The sequence below is a fragment of the Cyclopterus lumpus genome, chromosome 19 (genome assembly GCF_009769545.1).
Source record: "Cyclopterus lumpus isolate fCycLum1 chromosome 19, fCycLum1.pri, whole genome shotgun sequence".
NCBI lineage: Eukaryota > Metazoa > Chordata > Actinopteri > Perciformes > Cyclopteridae > Cyclopterus > Cyclopterus lumpus.
This window is the reverse complement of record NC_046984.1, coordinates 12717140-12733563: the sequence shown is the minus strand read 5'-3', so window position 1 is coordinate 12733563 and position 16424 is coordinate 12717140. Positions and strand designations below refer to the sequence as shown.

Here is a 16424-nt window from a genome sequence, read left to right as displayed (position 1 = left end):
AATGCTGGCGTAAGCTTGTGCGAGGCAATAAGGAACTATTGCTTTCCTGTCACATATAATTTATAGCTTTCTATTTGCATCTGTTTGCCCGTGTGACTAATCCCCAACTTTTTCTCCCCCAAGCCCCGATCAATACAACCTCATCCGCATTGGCACATGGGGGCCGCTTGCTCTACAGAGATGTTTGATCTGGGAAGCAAAGGGCTGCTATAAGGCTACGATCTGCCCCACTGAGACTCCCTCCACAGTGGGGGAGAGAGAGAGGGAGAGAGGGGTGGGGGTGGGGGGGGGGGAGCTGATTAGTGTGGGCCAGGTAGAGTCAGTGAAGCTGATCATTGAGGTGAATTGATGTGATTTCATGCTTTGTTTGCAAGATCACTCAGACCAAAAGTGCAATGAAGACTTTTTTCCAAGACCTCACCTTTAAAAGGTAGAACCACTGATCCCTTCGTACCTCGGAGTAACGGTTGATGTCTTAATCACGCGATATCTCCATAGTTAGGGGCAGTTTGAAATCCTCAGGATCGGTCGTGGAAGAGCAGCAGTCACATCTGCCTTTCCTTTGTTCCCCAGGATCATACGAACAAAAGTCCAGCAGCCATTCCATCCATCCCCTGATGGGTCATCTCTGTCGACACCAGGCCATACTATAGGTAATAATGCAGCTCAGCAGGGGCCTATATGGCATCCCAGCACACACTGTACAGGCATGTTTTTCACTGCAGGATTCAAGTTTATTTTTGTCCCCCCCCTCCAGTACCAAGCACAACCTCTCCGCCTGTAACCAGCGCCTCCAACGACCCGGCAGGATCCTACTCCATCAATGGGATTCTGGGTATTCCACGATCCAATGGTGAAAAGAGGAAAAGAGATGAAGGTAAGATACATTTGTTTGTCTTTTGAGGCGAGAAATAACACAGGATTAGCATGCAGAAACTAACTAAAATCTTTTTAAAAAAAGAAGCGAAATCAAATTGAACAGAATTCTGTGCAGCTTTATGCTATAAAATCCACTTTGCTGAACTTGCAATTACTGCATTAAAACCTGCTTCAGTTCCAGTAGATGACCCTTATAAAACACCTAAGTCTGGACCCTCTTACACCGCAGTGTCAATCGGCCAAGGAGTCTTTTGATTTGAAGACACGACCTCCGCTGTTGTCTCCTGCAATTAATCTTTATGGAAGTGATTAAAGGGCTTTAGATAATTACATGTCAAGATGATGTAGCCAACCACCCAGGTCAGTCAAAAAGCCGATGTAGCTCTGTGGAGGGCTTTTTTTTTTCTCCCTTTAACAAAAGTGGCTCCACTTCTGCTGCTGAAGTAGTAGGTTAGTGGATATAAGGGGGCCTGAGATGATATAGATTATTGGTTATGTAAGCAATAGGCTTCCTTAATGTCACTACATAAGTCTGATGAGAAAGCTAAACAGATGCACTCATGTTACAAAGCATGCATGTGTGCGAGGGATGATGTGGCTGCTGAAAAGGGGCAGTTATCTCAAACAGGGTGGGGAATGAGTGCCTTATTTCTGCAGTGCTCTGGAATGAGAGCTAATCAGAGCACGGCAGCAGTTTACATAGCGTCTCCTTTTGTTATGGCGTTTGTTGAGAAGCACGGGGGTTTGCGGGATATTGGGTGGAATTGATGTTTTATGTGCGTGCAGGGAGCGGAGGGATGACTAATGACCTGTCAGAGGTAGATTTCCTGGCAAAGATATAAAAACCAGCATGACGCGGACATGGCAAATGACATAATCAAGTCTTCCCCTGTAAGAGATGCAATCGCAGAGGCATAATGCAAACGTCTGGTATTTTCAAGAGTTCATTTTCAGTCGTTCGAGGACCTCTCATATTAGCCAGGGTGTAATGTCTCGTCCCTGAATGATAGAATGCACACATTTCTATGCAGATTGCTACTGAAGGGCAAAGAGGTATTAAAGGGCATGGAGAGGAATAAGGTATGTGTGTGTGTGTGAGGAGGAGAGCTGGCCTGTTTTGTGGAGGTCTTCCAGGTGACAGCGCCATGTTTCTATGGCTATTCAGTCTCAAATGATTCCCCTGATGTGCTGCCATTTCTGTGATTTAGGTGCTCGGGCAGCATTACGATGAGAGAGAAGAAAGCTGTGTGTGTGTGTGTGTGTGTGCGCCCGCTTGTGTGTGCATCTTTGCATTAGGGTAGGACTTGCACTGAGGGTGACGGAGGGAGCTGTGGTTCTTATATACTCTCTCACCGGCCAGCTGGTGCCTACCTGGAACCACGAGGTCAGGGATACTTTATCTTTCCAAAACATAAACCCCAGGCCTTGGCTGTACACACACGGTTGCAAAAGCAATGTCTCGCCTCCAGCCACAGTTTGTAAAAATAGTATATTACGTACGATGTTACCCTGTAGACACTATTGTCCTGTTGCTGTCGTCCCTTAAAGTGCACCTTACATCCCCCCCAACCCAAAAAAAGACTAGAAGACGAACTGAATTCAAGATTTTGTGTCTTTAGAAAAAGACAGATTATGTCACTATTATCGATGAAAGGAACATCAATTTTGAGAGTGTTTTTGAGATGCATTGTTGAAAGAAATTATGCCATCAACTGGATATGATCATATGCCGTAACCACAAGTGTACTTACTGGTTAGTCTTTTCTTCTAACAAAATAAGGACAAATATTTCCTAGAATCTATATGTATGCCTTAATATGTGGATATCCCTGGCACTGAAATCAAACAAATAGAAGTAAGTCATGGTCATGTTGGGGTTAAAGCAGTGGTCTGTAGCTGAGGTTTGTTTACGTGTTGCCTTGTTTGCTATTCAGATGTATTTTGCTCCCCTCAGTAGACAGAAGTCTATAGTCACTTAATGCTTGGATTAAATTCCCTCACAGGACAGTAGCTTGCCTGAGCCCCATTTAACTCGGTAAGCCTCATGATGATTGTGGCACAAGCAGTCATCATCAAGGGTTGGAAACATGAACAAAAATGAGCAAAGGAGAGGAGGGGAAGGGTTGCAGACGGGAGGGCGGTGTGCAACACCAGCCCCGCCGAAATGGATTGGCTGTGTAGCCCACAGCATTTGTTTTAGGCAGTAGCTGTGGCTCTCCGCCAAGCAGGCAGACAGCTCCTAAGTTTCCAAGTCAGCAGTGCCCTTAAAAAAAGGTCCCCCATTACAGGAGGGATGTAGAGATAATGTAGTGTGACACACGTTATGTACACTGGGTCTCGGCAAGAGGAGCTTCAGGGACGCAGGTGTCATAAGAGCCATTAATCTGCTATTGTCACGTGTTATTGCAAATTAAAAGTAGCATGTTACACTTGGCAGCCATTGTTGCGGATGGACAGAGTGGGGGGGGAGTGAGAGAGGGAGCGACCCCTGGAGATGGGGTCTTTGGTGACCACGGCTGCCCCGCACCTTTTACAAAGTGACATATATTAGAATTTGCAATTCTGCAGAGAAAAGCTATTACCTCACAGATTAACATCCCAGGCTCCTCCGCCCCCTCCGCTTCTGACACTGTAGGCTCCAGAAAAGACAAAGGAGAAGCTGCTCGTCTCAGGGTCAAATACAAACCTGTCATACAGTATCCGATGTTGAAGTACAAATCTGCTTTCATGGATGTTTTAGTTCTCCTTCTTGGTATTAGGGAGCGTTTGAGTGAGTTGAGTTGACCCGAGCGGACTGCTTGGAGGTCTGTTGGGAACATGCAGCGCCCGTCTTTTCAAAGTCATATCACACGTCCTTTCAGAGCCGACCCACAATTTGCACAATCCGACCTGTAGACTCTTAATTTCAGCCATTCTGGTTGCTTTCTTTCTTTGTGTCGGCCTTTCTTCTTGATTTATGAGAGAAATGCAGAGGGAGAGAAATTTCATGATAAGATGATCATCATATCTTTCAAAAGCCAACAACAATAGCCAGTGGCATTCAGAATGGATGTGATTCTGTGCCTCAGTAGCTGTTGAATTAATTATTTCTCATCTGTGAGCGTCATGAAGACTGAACCGATGTGTGTGGATGTAGATGAGTGATGGAGCGGGCCGCCGTCACACCCTGCTCTGTGTATCAGCATCTGTTATGGGGGGGAGAGGAAGAATCAACACAGGAACTCAGAGCGCAGCAAAATGTCAGCACCTAAGTGCAGCCTCCAAATTAGATTAATGAAGCCTTTAAAAGCTCAGGAACATCACGGCAAATTGATGGCCGAAAGTAAGGCGTCCAAAAATGCTCCCGTCTGAATATTATGAGGGAACTAATTATTTTAACGGTTTGGTCTTACTGAAAAATGCCCATCGCAGTTTTCCAGAGCCCAAAGTGGTGTCTTTTATTTTCCTTGTTTTGTTTGACCAAGAGCCTTGATCAAACCTACAAAATTAAAATGTACTATGATATACATCTGAAAGAAAGCAGCAAATTGTCACATTTGAGACGCTGCAAACAGAGAATGTTTGGGCAACTTTCAATGTATCGATTATCAAATTATTTTGTTGAATCATTTTTCATCAATTTATCGTCGAGCTCCTATCAAACACTAATAACAGATCTTTAGTGACGCAGAACCAACCACATCACAGTATTTCATTTATGTTTACATAATCAAAACATTCAATTAGACAAAACAAAATGCAGCTGAGTTCATCCAATTTGTTTTAATTTAATTTAATTAAGCAGAGAATTGAGTCAGGCGGGAAATTATAGAGGTGTATTATTGTGAAATAAATAACAATGTGTTAAAGGAATGAGAGTGTATGTATGTTGACATGTTATTTAAACAAGGAGCAGACTGAGAAGGGGGGGTAAGCTGATTTATCTGAGGGGGGCTTTCATGACCTCAAGGTGCCAGCTCACCTCCCTGTGACACGAACAGGAACTTAGAAATGATTTTCATCAGGGGAAAAAGTTTTAAACTTTTCCAAAATATATATATTTTTTATAGTAGAGTCAAATTTCTTATTAAAACTACTATTCATACTCAACCTGCACTTCATACGTGGAAATTGTTCTGTTTTTGTTTGGCGGGCAGTCACTCAGACTCAACCCCAGTCCCATAGTTACCTTGGCTAAAGCCTCCTGCTAGGGGTCGTGACCTCTGGGTGCCAAACCCGCAGAGAGGAGTCTGCTTTATAGAGCCGGTTATCTGATCTGATAGAGGCTGCTCCCTCGTTACCAGAGTGTTAATGCAGACCGATGTCAAGATGAATACACTCAACTCCAGCGATGATCAATAAAGGACCACAGAGCGGGACAAGCGTGTAACGCACCAACAAAGACACTGTGGTCGAAGATTAGTATCACCGCCGCAAAATGGGCAGATTTGGAAATGTCCAAATAATGGATCTGACTTCTTGTATTGACGATAAGTGCTTAGAAGATACTTAAAGGCACTTCAAAACTTTTTTCAAATTGTAAATATTTCTTTTTGTTACATTATTTGAGACCCAATGAGCAAGTATAAAGTTTGGTGAGAAAAAAGAAAAAGAAAAAAGATGTTTGACGCTAGGAAACAGAAACAGTTGATTTGAGTTGTTGACACGTTGCAGCTCGACAATAACATCCCACTGCTTCCTCCGTTGAGTCATCATTTCTACGGCCGCTAAAGGGCTTTGTCACTTGGACTGAAACGAATGGCGTTTTTGATGCTATAGTTTATCCTGGGAGGACAGAATCGAAAAATGATTAAGGATGCATGAACTTGATTTACGTTGGAGGAAGATTAATTGCGGGAGACGACAAATATTCTAAATGTCACCAGAATCATCTTCATCACAGATCGTTGCTGATTTGTCAAATGGGAGTCAGTAGCTGGGAGGGCACATGGGACTGTCCTCCATCTGAGTGGGAGGAAGAGTACATAGGCTGACCCAGGATGGTTTGACTTGTGTGTGGGAAGTGTATTCCACAACGGTGAATGAGAAATATAGTGTGTGTGTGTGTGTGTGGGGGGGGGGGGGGGGGGTGTATTGATCAGGTGTTGCGGCTCGGGCCGACTGATAGAAAGTAATTAATGACTCTATTTGGTCGCAAAGAGAACAATTGAGTTTGATAAAGTGACAAGCAGTAACTTTAGTAGGTGAGAAAACATGCTGAATATTCACAGAAATGGACCCTAGAGTTCATATGAGCAACAGATCAGAAAAAAATAAAAATCTCCTTTTTTTTTTTTTATCTAAGGAGGAAATTGTATTAACCTCTTGAAGGAATAATTCAACCTGTTTGCTTTCTTCCCAACAGTTGGATGAGTCATATGTGCAATAAATATTAACAGTACAGTCAGGAGAGGGTCAGCTTAGCTTAGCGTAAAGACTGGAAGCAGGGTAGGGTGGGGGGGGCGGGGGGGGGGGGGGGAGTTTAAGAGAGGTGCTAGAAGGAAGGTTGTGTTACCTTTGCACACCACCAGGCGAGCTGTTTCGCCCTGTTTCTAGTCTTTACGCTAAGCTAATCATCTCCTGACTGTAGTTTAATGTATTACAGACAAGTGGGATTTATTTTCTCATCAAACTCTCGCCAAGAAAGCAAATGAGTGTCAAACTACATTTACATTCAACTGCAGCCACAAGTGTCCATTTAAAAAAAAAAAAAAACTTACATTAAAGCCAAGTGACAAAGTGTTTTGGGGATATTATGGTGATTTCTTAATTGGGAACAACACCCAAAAGTCACAACATTTGGAGTTACATGGTTTTCACTGGAGAGTGACATACTCTAATACAGTGTAAAAAATGTTTTTTACCCCTAAATTTAGCGAGGAGGAAATTCAGGGGTAAAACCAAGCGTTTCAAAAGATAACAGATGATACAGTGAGGGATACATTATTGTGATGCACTGATGCAGCTTCTTGGATCCAGCAACGATACCCCACCGGAGGGTATCTGCTGATACAGAGTACCAGTTATCTCTTTTTCCTGTATTTAAAATCTGTATACCTCAGCTGTTTATCTTACCTCAACCCTTATGTAAGGTACCATGAGGACAGAGATTACTGTGCCACTAAAAACTGATTGGGTGACCGGCTTCTACTGAATGAACTGATAGCAAAAGCCTTTGATTTGTATATAACGACGGTGACAAAGTCACAAAATCAGTCACATCATGGCCGACATCTGCATGGATAACGATCCGACATATCGGATCGGTGCTTCGCTTGTAAATAATTCCTGTATTCATTACCGCAGTGAAAATAGAATAAATAGTTAACAAGAAATTGTTAGCAAACGCGTGATATTTATTGCTTGACATTTTTGCAGCTATCAGCACAATTTCAGGCGGCACACACTCACTCACTCACTCACTCACTCACGCACTCACGCACGCACGCACGCACGCACGCACGCACGCACGCACGCACGCACGCACGCACGCACGCACGCACGCACACACTCTTTTATAGCTCCTTCATGGGAGAGTCAGGTTCATCCTCTGGCCTCAGCCGGTGAAAAAAGGTCAAGCAGCAGAATAGAATGGCAATAACCCTCCCAAATGGTACTATCACACAGACATGATTGATCAATTGAATTCCATGGCAGAGAAAAATGTGGGATTAAGTAGAGTATTATACGCACAATGAGTTGAGGCATGATGTTCATTTCAAGTTCATTTCAGCTCCCTCTTGCCACCAGATCAGGCAATCAATAGGGGCCTTGCATATCATATATCACCACTCTCCCGCTGAGGGGAGAACATAATCTGCCGCAAATTTAGAATGACAGATTTGTAAGGGAGCTGAAGCTTTTGTGGGATCCGGGGAGGAGACCTACAGACGCAGCCACTGCAGCCAGGAGGGGTGGAGGGTGGGTGGGTGAGGGGGCGGGAGTGGGTATGGTAGGGAGGTCTGTAAAGGCTTTAATGCATCGCACGCAAGTGACAACGGGAGAAGCTAAGGCATCCTTCTCCCAACAGTCGGGTAATCAGGTCAGGAGTCAGGAGAAAATTCCTGTGTTTGGAGAGCAGGATGATTGAACCGGACTGTACCATTTTATTCAGCTTCTTGTCCTTCCGCCGCTGTTTCCAAATAGAACCACCGCACTCGGAAAGCAGTATTGGATTGTGAAAAGGAAATTGTGCTTTAAAAGAAAACGAAGAAAGAAAAAAAAATGCTCTTGATTTCAGCACCGAGAGGGTTTTGGGGAGGAAAGAAGGAGGAGAAGAAAAAAAGGCACTAGCTGATGCTTTCATTACTATACATGCTTTTATATATATATATATATATATATATATATATATATATATATATATATATATATATATATATATATATATATATATACACATGTATATATTTGCAAGCGATGGTAATCCATCAATTACCAGAGGGCTTTCAGATCATGATGGTGTTACTACTGGGGGGTGGGGGGTGCAGGGGAAAACCTGTGTGAGGTAGCCAGTGGCTCACTACAGACATTAAGGAGTGGAAAAAGCTGCACTCCATCCCTTTCTGTCCTCCTCAAATCCCCCACAGAGGTGGTGCAGAAAATACATGAGGAGAATATAAAGTGCATAGCTTGAAGTAAAGGCCAGCTTTCCGGGGTCAGTGTCTCGATTGTTGCTCTTTCTTCTTGTAGATGGTTCAGATGGTTCTGGCCCAAACAGTGATTCTCAGGGTAGTGTGGAGAGTTTACGGAAACACCTTAGGGCAGATGCCTTCACCCAGCAGCAGCTGGAAGCGCTGGACCGGGTCTTTGAACGTCCCTCGTACCCTGACGTCTTCCCTACATCGGAGCACATCAAACCTGAACAGGTTAGTACCGCTGCAACTCACCACTCTCTTCTTTCTTCACATACAAGTAAATACACCCAAATTGTGCATGTGATGCTGATTCAAGCATTAAAAAACTACTTTGTCACAAATATTCCCCAACCATACCCATAAAGCTAATTAAACAAACGTCCAAGATGTCCGAGCACTGGATTACAACCAGAAATGTATAATACTAGAGGGATCACCAGAAAAACTCCCACACATTATTGATTTTGTGATGAGAAACACATTTCTTGTATCCCCTATAATTGAGAACAGTAAGGCAACATTAAATGAATCAATACCTAGATTTTTCTCAATTTTTGCTGTGTTATTCAACTGCTGCTTCTTGCCTTTGTTGTTTATTTTCCAATTCTGTGTCTCAAAGGCTGCCTTTATTTTCACACAATCCACTTCATGTATTCATGAAGTGGATGCATGAAAGTATGTATTCCTTTTCATATTAAAACCACACTCGCCATCCATCGTCATTTCCAAAATTAAGAGGCATTTGGGGACCAGTCACCCCCCCCCCCCCCCCCCCCCCCCCCCACGCCAAAAACGACAGCCAGAAACCAACGCTTATTAAAAGCTCTGGGCTTATTACAATGGATAACCTTTATTTACTTTCATTATACTATTAAACAACAAGAGGCTATTAATTTCTCCCACCAAACTACAAGTCGGACCCATAAAGCAAAAGCAGTTGCCTAATTGAGTTCATTTTAATTTCTCTCCAATCGGGGCGAATTACGCAGGTGATAAATCAGTGGGACAGGCCTCACCTCCAGAAGAGGGCCTAATTTGCAGCTAATTACAAAACTGATTTCCACTGGAAGATCAATACCAAAACGAATTGGAAATGACTTGCAATCACAAAGAGCGCCAGGGAGAGTATTAAAAAGGCAGAGCAAAAAGGGTTGCACTAAAAGAGGGCAAGTAAGGGAGGGGAAAAAAGAAAAGAGAAGGCCAAGAACAGTCTAGAAAAATCAGGTTTAATTTAATGCAATATTAATCAGAGCACTTTCCCTTTCATGGGTGCCTCACGTTTTTTTTCTTCTTCTGGCCCTATTAGCCAGTGTCTGGGTTCTGTAGCGAGGCATTAAAAACCCATTCTGGAGATGCAAAACTCAATGGATTCACCCCTCCCACACTTCTGCTAGCCATTTGGTCATCCCTTTCAGACCCATCTTTTCAGTTTTCCCCCTTCTGCCCTTTATCTGCATGATAAAACGTCTGTTTGGCGTCTGAAGCCTCCGAGAATAGAGGAAAACATCCGACATTGTGCCAGTGAACAGTTGTAGCAGACAATTAGAGTTTATCGGTGATAGTGGCAGACAAGAGCGGGGTCACGGGCGTCCCCCTGTGGGAGCGCGGCCCACTGAGCCACTCGGGCTCACACTGGGCTCTGGACAAACATCGTCAACATTCAGACTCCGGAAGTCTCATCTCATTAAAAAAAAATGCTAACATCTGCCATGAGTGTCTTTTAGTGGATTAAAAAAAAATATATATATATATATATATATATATATAAAAAATTTTTTAAACATGACATAAGAGACAAGCTTGGAAGCGATAAACTTTAGATTCAGTAAAATATGTTTGTTTGTTTTTAATTTAAAGGGCCAGTTCACCCAAATTATTTAAAAAAATGTGTTTACTTTTTTTTGTTGCTTTTATTCATAAGACTTTGGCTGTTAATGTTTTTGTCTGTATTAAAAATAACTAGGACATTGATTCTGGAAAAACATTTTGGCACAAACTGGCTATAGATATCAGAAATCTCAACTCCTGAAAGCCTGATCTGATTCATAGTTCTGTGTACTTGTTTTTCAATCGGATACCTTTTGATTTAAATCATAACTTTGCCGATTTCAGACTATTTAGGGTTGAGACGTTTGACTTCAAAGAAGGGTTCAACCGTTTTTTAAGTATTGTTTAGGAATTGGTAATCGAGTAATAACCAGTGTCGACCATTTTCATATGATAACGTTTTTTTAATTAAATTTCAATGTTTAAAAAAAATCGTCACAAACGCACTTATCCAACTCACCAACCTTAAGGTGGGGTTGAGACGGATGTTTCAGAGAAGGAAATCTCAAAAACACATCAAATATAAAATATAAAAACATTTGCATCGCTCGCGTTAAAAATGTGTTTTTGGCGTGATTTGGGTGAAGTAGTCCTTTAATACAACAGCTGAATGAATACACACAAGAAGAAAAGATCTCAAACAGCCAAATGTAACAACAAGTGCAAGTTGTACAAGTGATTCTATTCAGAGATAAGAGGTAATGAAATTAAAAGGTGGTTTAGACTCCAAATAAAAAGCAAAAAGCAAAAAAAAATAAAAGAAGGTGAATGGTGTCTCTCAGGCAGGGCCACATGGTGAGCCTGTAACAAAGCAGAACTGCTTTCTCCCTTGGCTGACCAGGAGTAGGACTGCAGTCAAGCACAAAGGGCCAGCTGACGCCTTGGCTTTTCACTCATCTCAAAATCCCACTTCCTCTCAGACAATACCAAAATACATTCATGATATGCTTGAACTGCCACCCTGCAGCTTGAACACACACACACACACGCACACACACACGCACACACACACGCACACACACACGCACACACACACGCACACAAAGCTCTCATACAAATTTATACTCGCACAGGCCTGTGTGGAGCGCTTAATGGAGGAGGAGAAGGGAGGATTTCCATCTTGGTATTGTTTGGTTGTGTAATGATTCAACTGTCCTTTTCCCAGGCTAATGAGTACTCGCTCCCTGCCCTGAATTCCAGCCTGGACGAAGTCAAGCCCAGTTTATCTTCCAGCGTCCACCCAGACCTGGGCCCCAGCGTGTCGCAAAGCTACCCTGTAGGTAAGATCATACAGTATGCCTTTATGCTGCCGAGCCACAGGGGGTTTGAACAATGTAAAAGAAGGCGTGAAACAACTACGAATTTGTGCAGTTGACAACAAAAATGAAATGTGTGAAAATAAAAGCCAACCAAAAAGTTAAGTGTGAAGACTTTTTTAATACCATTTCACTCTGAGCTGAAAAGGTGGTACAGTGATGCGATAAAAGCTTAGCAGCTGTCCTCCGTCTGGGTCTTTGCTGAGCAAGCAGGGTGATAAGAGAGATTGTGGGTGGGGGGCGGATCGTGAGGGGGGGGGGGGGGGGGGGGGGGGGGTCGGGGGAGCTGTTCAGTCACCGCTGGACAAGGACCTTTGGGTGTCAGCACATCAGAACTATGACGGTGTATCAGAGCAAGGTCTCGCAGAAAAAAAAAAAGAAAAAGAAAAAGGCCTCCATGCAGGACTGACTGCTTGTTGGCTGCTGCTGTGTTGCTCCTGTGATTTGTTCGCCGGGAGACAGTTTGTGTGTCTCAAAGCACGAGTAATGTGCCTCGGTAAATACGCTCTGGCATTTTCTGCCGCCTAACTCTAACACCATGATCATTTATTTCACCCTCCTATCTCTTTCTCTCTCTCTCCCCCCCTCTCCCCCATCTCGTCGTCTCCTCTCCTTGTCACAGTTAATGACCGCTTGGCTAATTGAAATATTGTTTCGTTGTTGCCGTGTTATTACCAAGAAGAAGGTTAAGTTTACTGAAAGTTTACGATGACTGTCGGGCGCCTGAGATTAATATACAGAGCTTTTATTAAAATTCATATAATTATGCAGCAGCCATCAAAGGCAGGCGAGTTCTGTGTGGGGGAGGACAGGGTGATTGAAAATTGCTGCAGCCCCCCCTTCCTCAAATGATAGCCAAGCAGTCTTATGAGAAAAGAAAGGGCCCTTTTCTCATTAATATGTGGGAGGTAGATTTCCCCTGTAAGGCAGGCCTCCTGAGAAGAAAGGTGTGTGTTTGTCCTTTGTGCACTGATGGCCCCGTAGAATGCAGGCCTGGTTCTGCAGGCGGCTTTGTTTGCACCTGGGATATTTTAGATGGTCTCTGCAGAGAGGGTCTCCTTACTGCTTTACAGGTGCAAAGAGACATGTTGAGGAAGAAAGATGGGATTGTACGCTGCGTGTATGTGTATGTGTGTCTGCATGAGCGTGTCTGTATATGAGAAGCACATTACTCGCTTTTGTGTGCGTAAATACGTTTATTTAATGCCCCTTTACTGATGGCTGATCACTTGAAATAAAGCACTCAGAGGTCAAAGTAATGGAACAAACATCACTCTGACTTCCACTTGGTAATTAGTATTTGGTTAGTGGCTCCTCTGCTTGGTTTTCCCTCAGTGGCTGCCTGTGTGCATATTAGGTGATATTCAGGTGTGTGGTCTCTCTAATGGCTGAGTATTACAGTTTACTTGCCAGCGATAAGCCTACCGGAGGAATTTTAAACCATGCAAAAAGTAGTAAATTATCTGCAGCATTTAGGCTCAGATCCAATTTGAAATTAATTGTGTCTTTACGGGGGAAAGAACTGGAGATTATGTTCATCCTTAAAATGTTTTCCAACACCAATTAAAACGCCTGCAGTTATTGATCTTGTTGATTTTATGTCCTGGAATTTGCATAATCTATTAAAAATGAATGATTCATGAAGTGCTCATTGCCAGAGATTGGGATTCTCAGTGAAGTGAAAGACTTGAGAGATAGAAATCTTTTGTGTCCTCTGCTTATCCTATTAAGGCTCAAAAGTACCTGCGAAGCAGGCTCAAATAAGAAAGGGATTTAAGGGCATTGTGCACATCATCGAAATTGAGAGGCAAGAAGCCACTTCCATTAAAACAGTTTTTCTCTCTCTCCCTCTCCTCCACATTAATGCTGTATTACCTGCTAAATAGTCCCTCTTACCCCATAAAAACACCAAAGGGTTCCATGAATATGTGGATAGGACAATTGCATATTGTGAGGTAATTTCTATTGTTGATATGGGAAGTAATTTCTTTGATGATTTCCCTCCGAGAGATGGATTTCATCTCAAGTGATTCTTATTCTTGTTCGGTCCAACTGCTTGAAATTCAAATTGTGTGAGCCGTGGGTGAATTTATGAATAGCAGAAGGAGGAGGAGCTCTGAACTTTTTTTGGTGTATTTTGAGAAATAAATGGAGAGATGGCCTTGATACGGCCAATTGTCCACTATTTCTATAGAGAGTTTCTGTATTTCCTGAAATTAGTCGGAGCCCACCTGTTTTCTTGATGGCGCTTTAGGCTAAAGTGCCATCTTTGAGCGCTCGGCGGATTCCCTCGAGCACTCAGTGGGAGTTTTACACATCTCCACTCTGTGACTGCATACTGAAGACTCTTTAAACATATTCCCTGTTGGGACCCGTTAATGGAAGCTCCAAATAATCCCGTGTCCATGACACTTCTCCTCCTCGAGCAAGCTACCTCCGTACACTCGCGTTAATTCTCCAAACAAAACTTTATCCGTCAAAAACATAATCGTCCACACTTTAACGTTCAATTAAAGTGAGTGAGTGCTCTCGGGGTGAACTACACAGCGAGCATCGGGACCCGCCGTTGTCCAGTGAGCAGCGAGCAAAGATCAGACAGCGAACCTGCCGTAAGTGATGTGTGGCCTCATGACAAACCACGGGGGGAGACGCAGGCCCGAGCCCCGAAACCAATGCTTATTTCGTCTCCACAAAAGCAAACTAACCTTTGAGCACACATTTGATAATGAATGACTTTCAGTCGGTGTTTGGGGAATTAAAGCAATTTGGCTCTCCAAACATTCTTTACTTAGTTGTAATTAATTAGGGTGCTGAGATTTTTTGGCTTGTGATAAATTGCCCCATTCTGCATATAGCCTAGAAAAACGGAGGTCAAAGATTTTTCGGTTGTTGTTGTAGCAAACATGAAGGTGTCCCTGTCATGCTGAATTTAATACTCTTGCAAGCAAAATAGTCATTCGCAAATGACTTTGTTCCCGTGCCAAATAAAGAGAAGGTCGTCTTGCTTTCCAGCTTTTTTGTTTTGAAGACGATGACGTTGATGTTAATGTAAAAAGAAAAGAAAAGAAGAAAAAACGTGCATAAAAGTTTCTTCTGTTTTGGGTCGAAATTAAACTCACAATTCTTTGTATTGACAAAATAGTTTAGACTGTATGATGTTTTCAGTCACTCTGTCTAGTTTGAATCAAAGAAATCACTAGTAGTACTGTTAGTATGCTGTCATTTGTTCTCCGTTTGGCAAATACCTGCAAAATACTCAAACAATCTTGTCGGTAAAAATCAAATATTTCAAGGCACACTAAAAGCAAGAAATACTCATATTACGTATTCCCAGCTCAGCAGCAACTACTACAAGCCACTTCTCAAATTAACACGGAAATCAACAAGCTTTTTGTAACAGCGAAACCCAAAAAATCGTTGAATTGATTTTCGCAGGGAAAGAAAAAAGAGGGCAGAGTAAAAAATAAATAGCTTGATTTGCTGGCGTTCAATCTAAGGGGACTGTCAGAGGAAGCAGACAATATAAAGAAGGCCGTCTTTTAATGAGAATCTGGACACACATCTCTGTTGTAAAAACAACAAAGGCTTGGAAGCAGCTAATGAGGCTATCATTGCTGTACAGAGAGTTCTCTGAACTGGCGCCTCTCAGAAAGAGGGCTTTAAAGGGGACATAAAGCAACAGCCACAGAGCTGCTGGCGGTGACCACCAACTGTATCCTGGAATACACAAAAACAGGATTCAACAGAGGCTGCGATTATTCTTATTCTTATTATTCTTATTGTTGTTATTATCAGAGTCAACGCGTGATGGGAAAAGACTGGAGTTGATGGCAATAGACTGACATTCACTGATTTCTTTATAGGTCATTACAAACCTTTAACAAAACATACTCTCCACATCACCAATCTTTTGCTTTTGTATAGTTGCAAATTTGCAAATGCTTTTACCAAAATACAAGCTGATTTGTACAACAACAAAACAACAAAAAACTAAATGTGTGTTTTATTGTTGTAATTTAAGGCAAGAATGAAGATTGAAGCTTTCAATGAGGGTTAAGTTAAAGTATCGATGCCCTGATCAGATACACTGGATCGGTATCAGGGGTAATATTGATCAGGTATCGTCTGGAAGTGACCGACCCACGTTAACTACAATTCCTTAGCCCTTCACTGATGTTGTAAAATTGTTTTAAAAAAAAATTGCTTAAACCATCTACAACAATAATGTGGAATTTGGATATTTGAGAGTCTCAGAATCAATATCTGAAATGGGAAAAATTGAGAAAAAAAGAGCAATTGGCATCTCTAGGTAAAGATTTCATTTCTGGTATTCCAGTTCAGCCTATATTTTAAAGAGATTAAACTTGGCAGAGATCCGTTGCTCATTATGTATTTCTTCTCTTTGGAGCGAGGTAATGAAGAGATAGGAGTATCTACTTTTATTAAAACATGTACGACTGCTGTAGCTGCTGCAAAAATAATGAAGAAAAGATTGGGTCAGTGTTTGCTGAGACAGTTAGACAATAGTTACCAATGTCTACACACAGACACACAATGGCCTCACCCTGCTGGACCCCCCACCTACAGTACTCCCACGGCTCCCTTTGACTTATGTGCACTGGCTTGTGGCTAACTAATTCTTATTATAAATGAAAGGTCCGGCATGACCTCACTCTTCTCTGCAAAGCTCTTTAACTCCACAGCCCGCCAGCCTCGCCGCTTTAACCAAAAGTCACATCTCAGCAGGCCTCATACAATACAGTGATCAGTGCTGAGATTTGCAAAT

At 42.5% G+C, this 16424-nt stretch overlaps 1 protein-coding gene across 3 annotated transcripts in view; it reads left to right on the top strand.

The window, feature by feature from the left end:
- The window catches only part of LOC117748620 (paired box protein Pax-2a-like), a 28169-nt gene that overhangs the window by 5354 nt on the left and 6391 nt on the right, over window positions 1–16424 (top strand). For all 3 annotated transcript variants that reach the window (XM_034558559.1, XM_034558561.1, XM_034558560.1), the window contains exons 4-7: window positions 574–653; window positions 758–877; window positions 8551–8726; window positions 11488–11602. In XM_034558559.1, the coding sequence (XP_034414450.1) occupies window positions 574–653; window positions 758–877; window positions 8551–8726; window positions 11488–11602 (491 nt within the window). The remainder of the gene's footprint in view (window positions 1–573; window positions 654–757; window positions 878–8550; window positions 8727–11487; window positions 11603–16424) is intronic.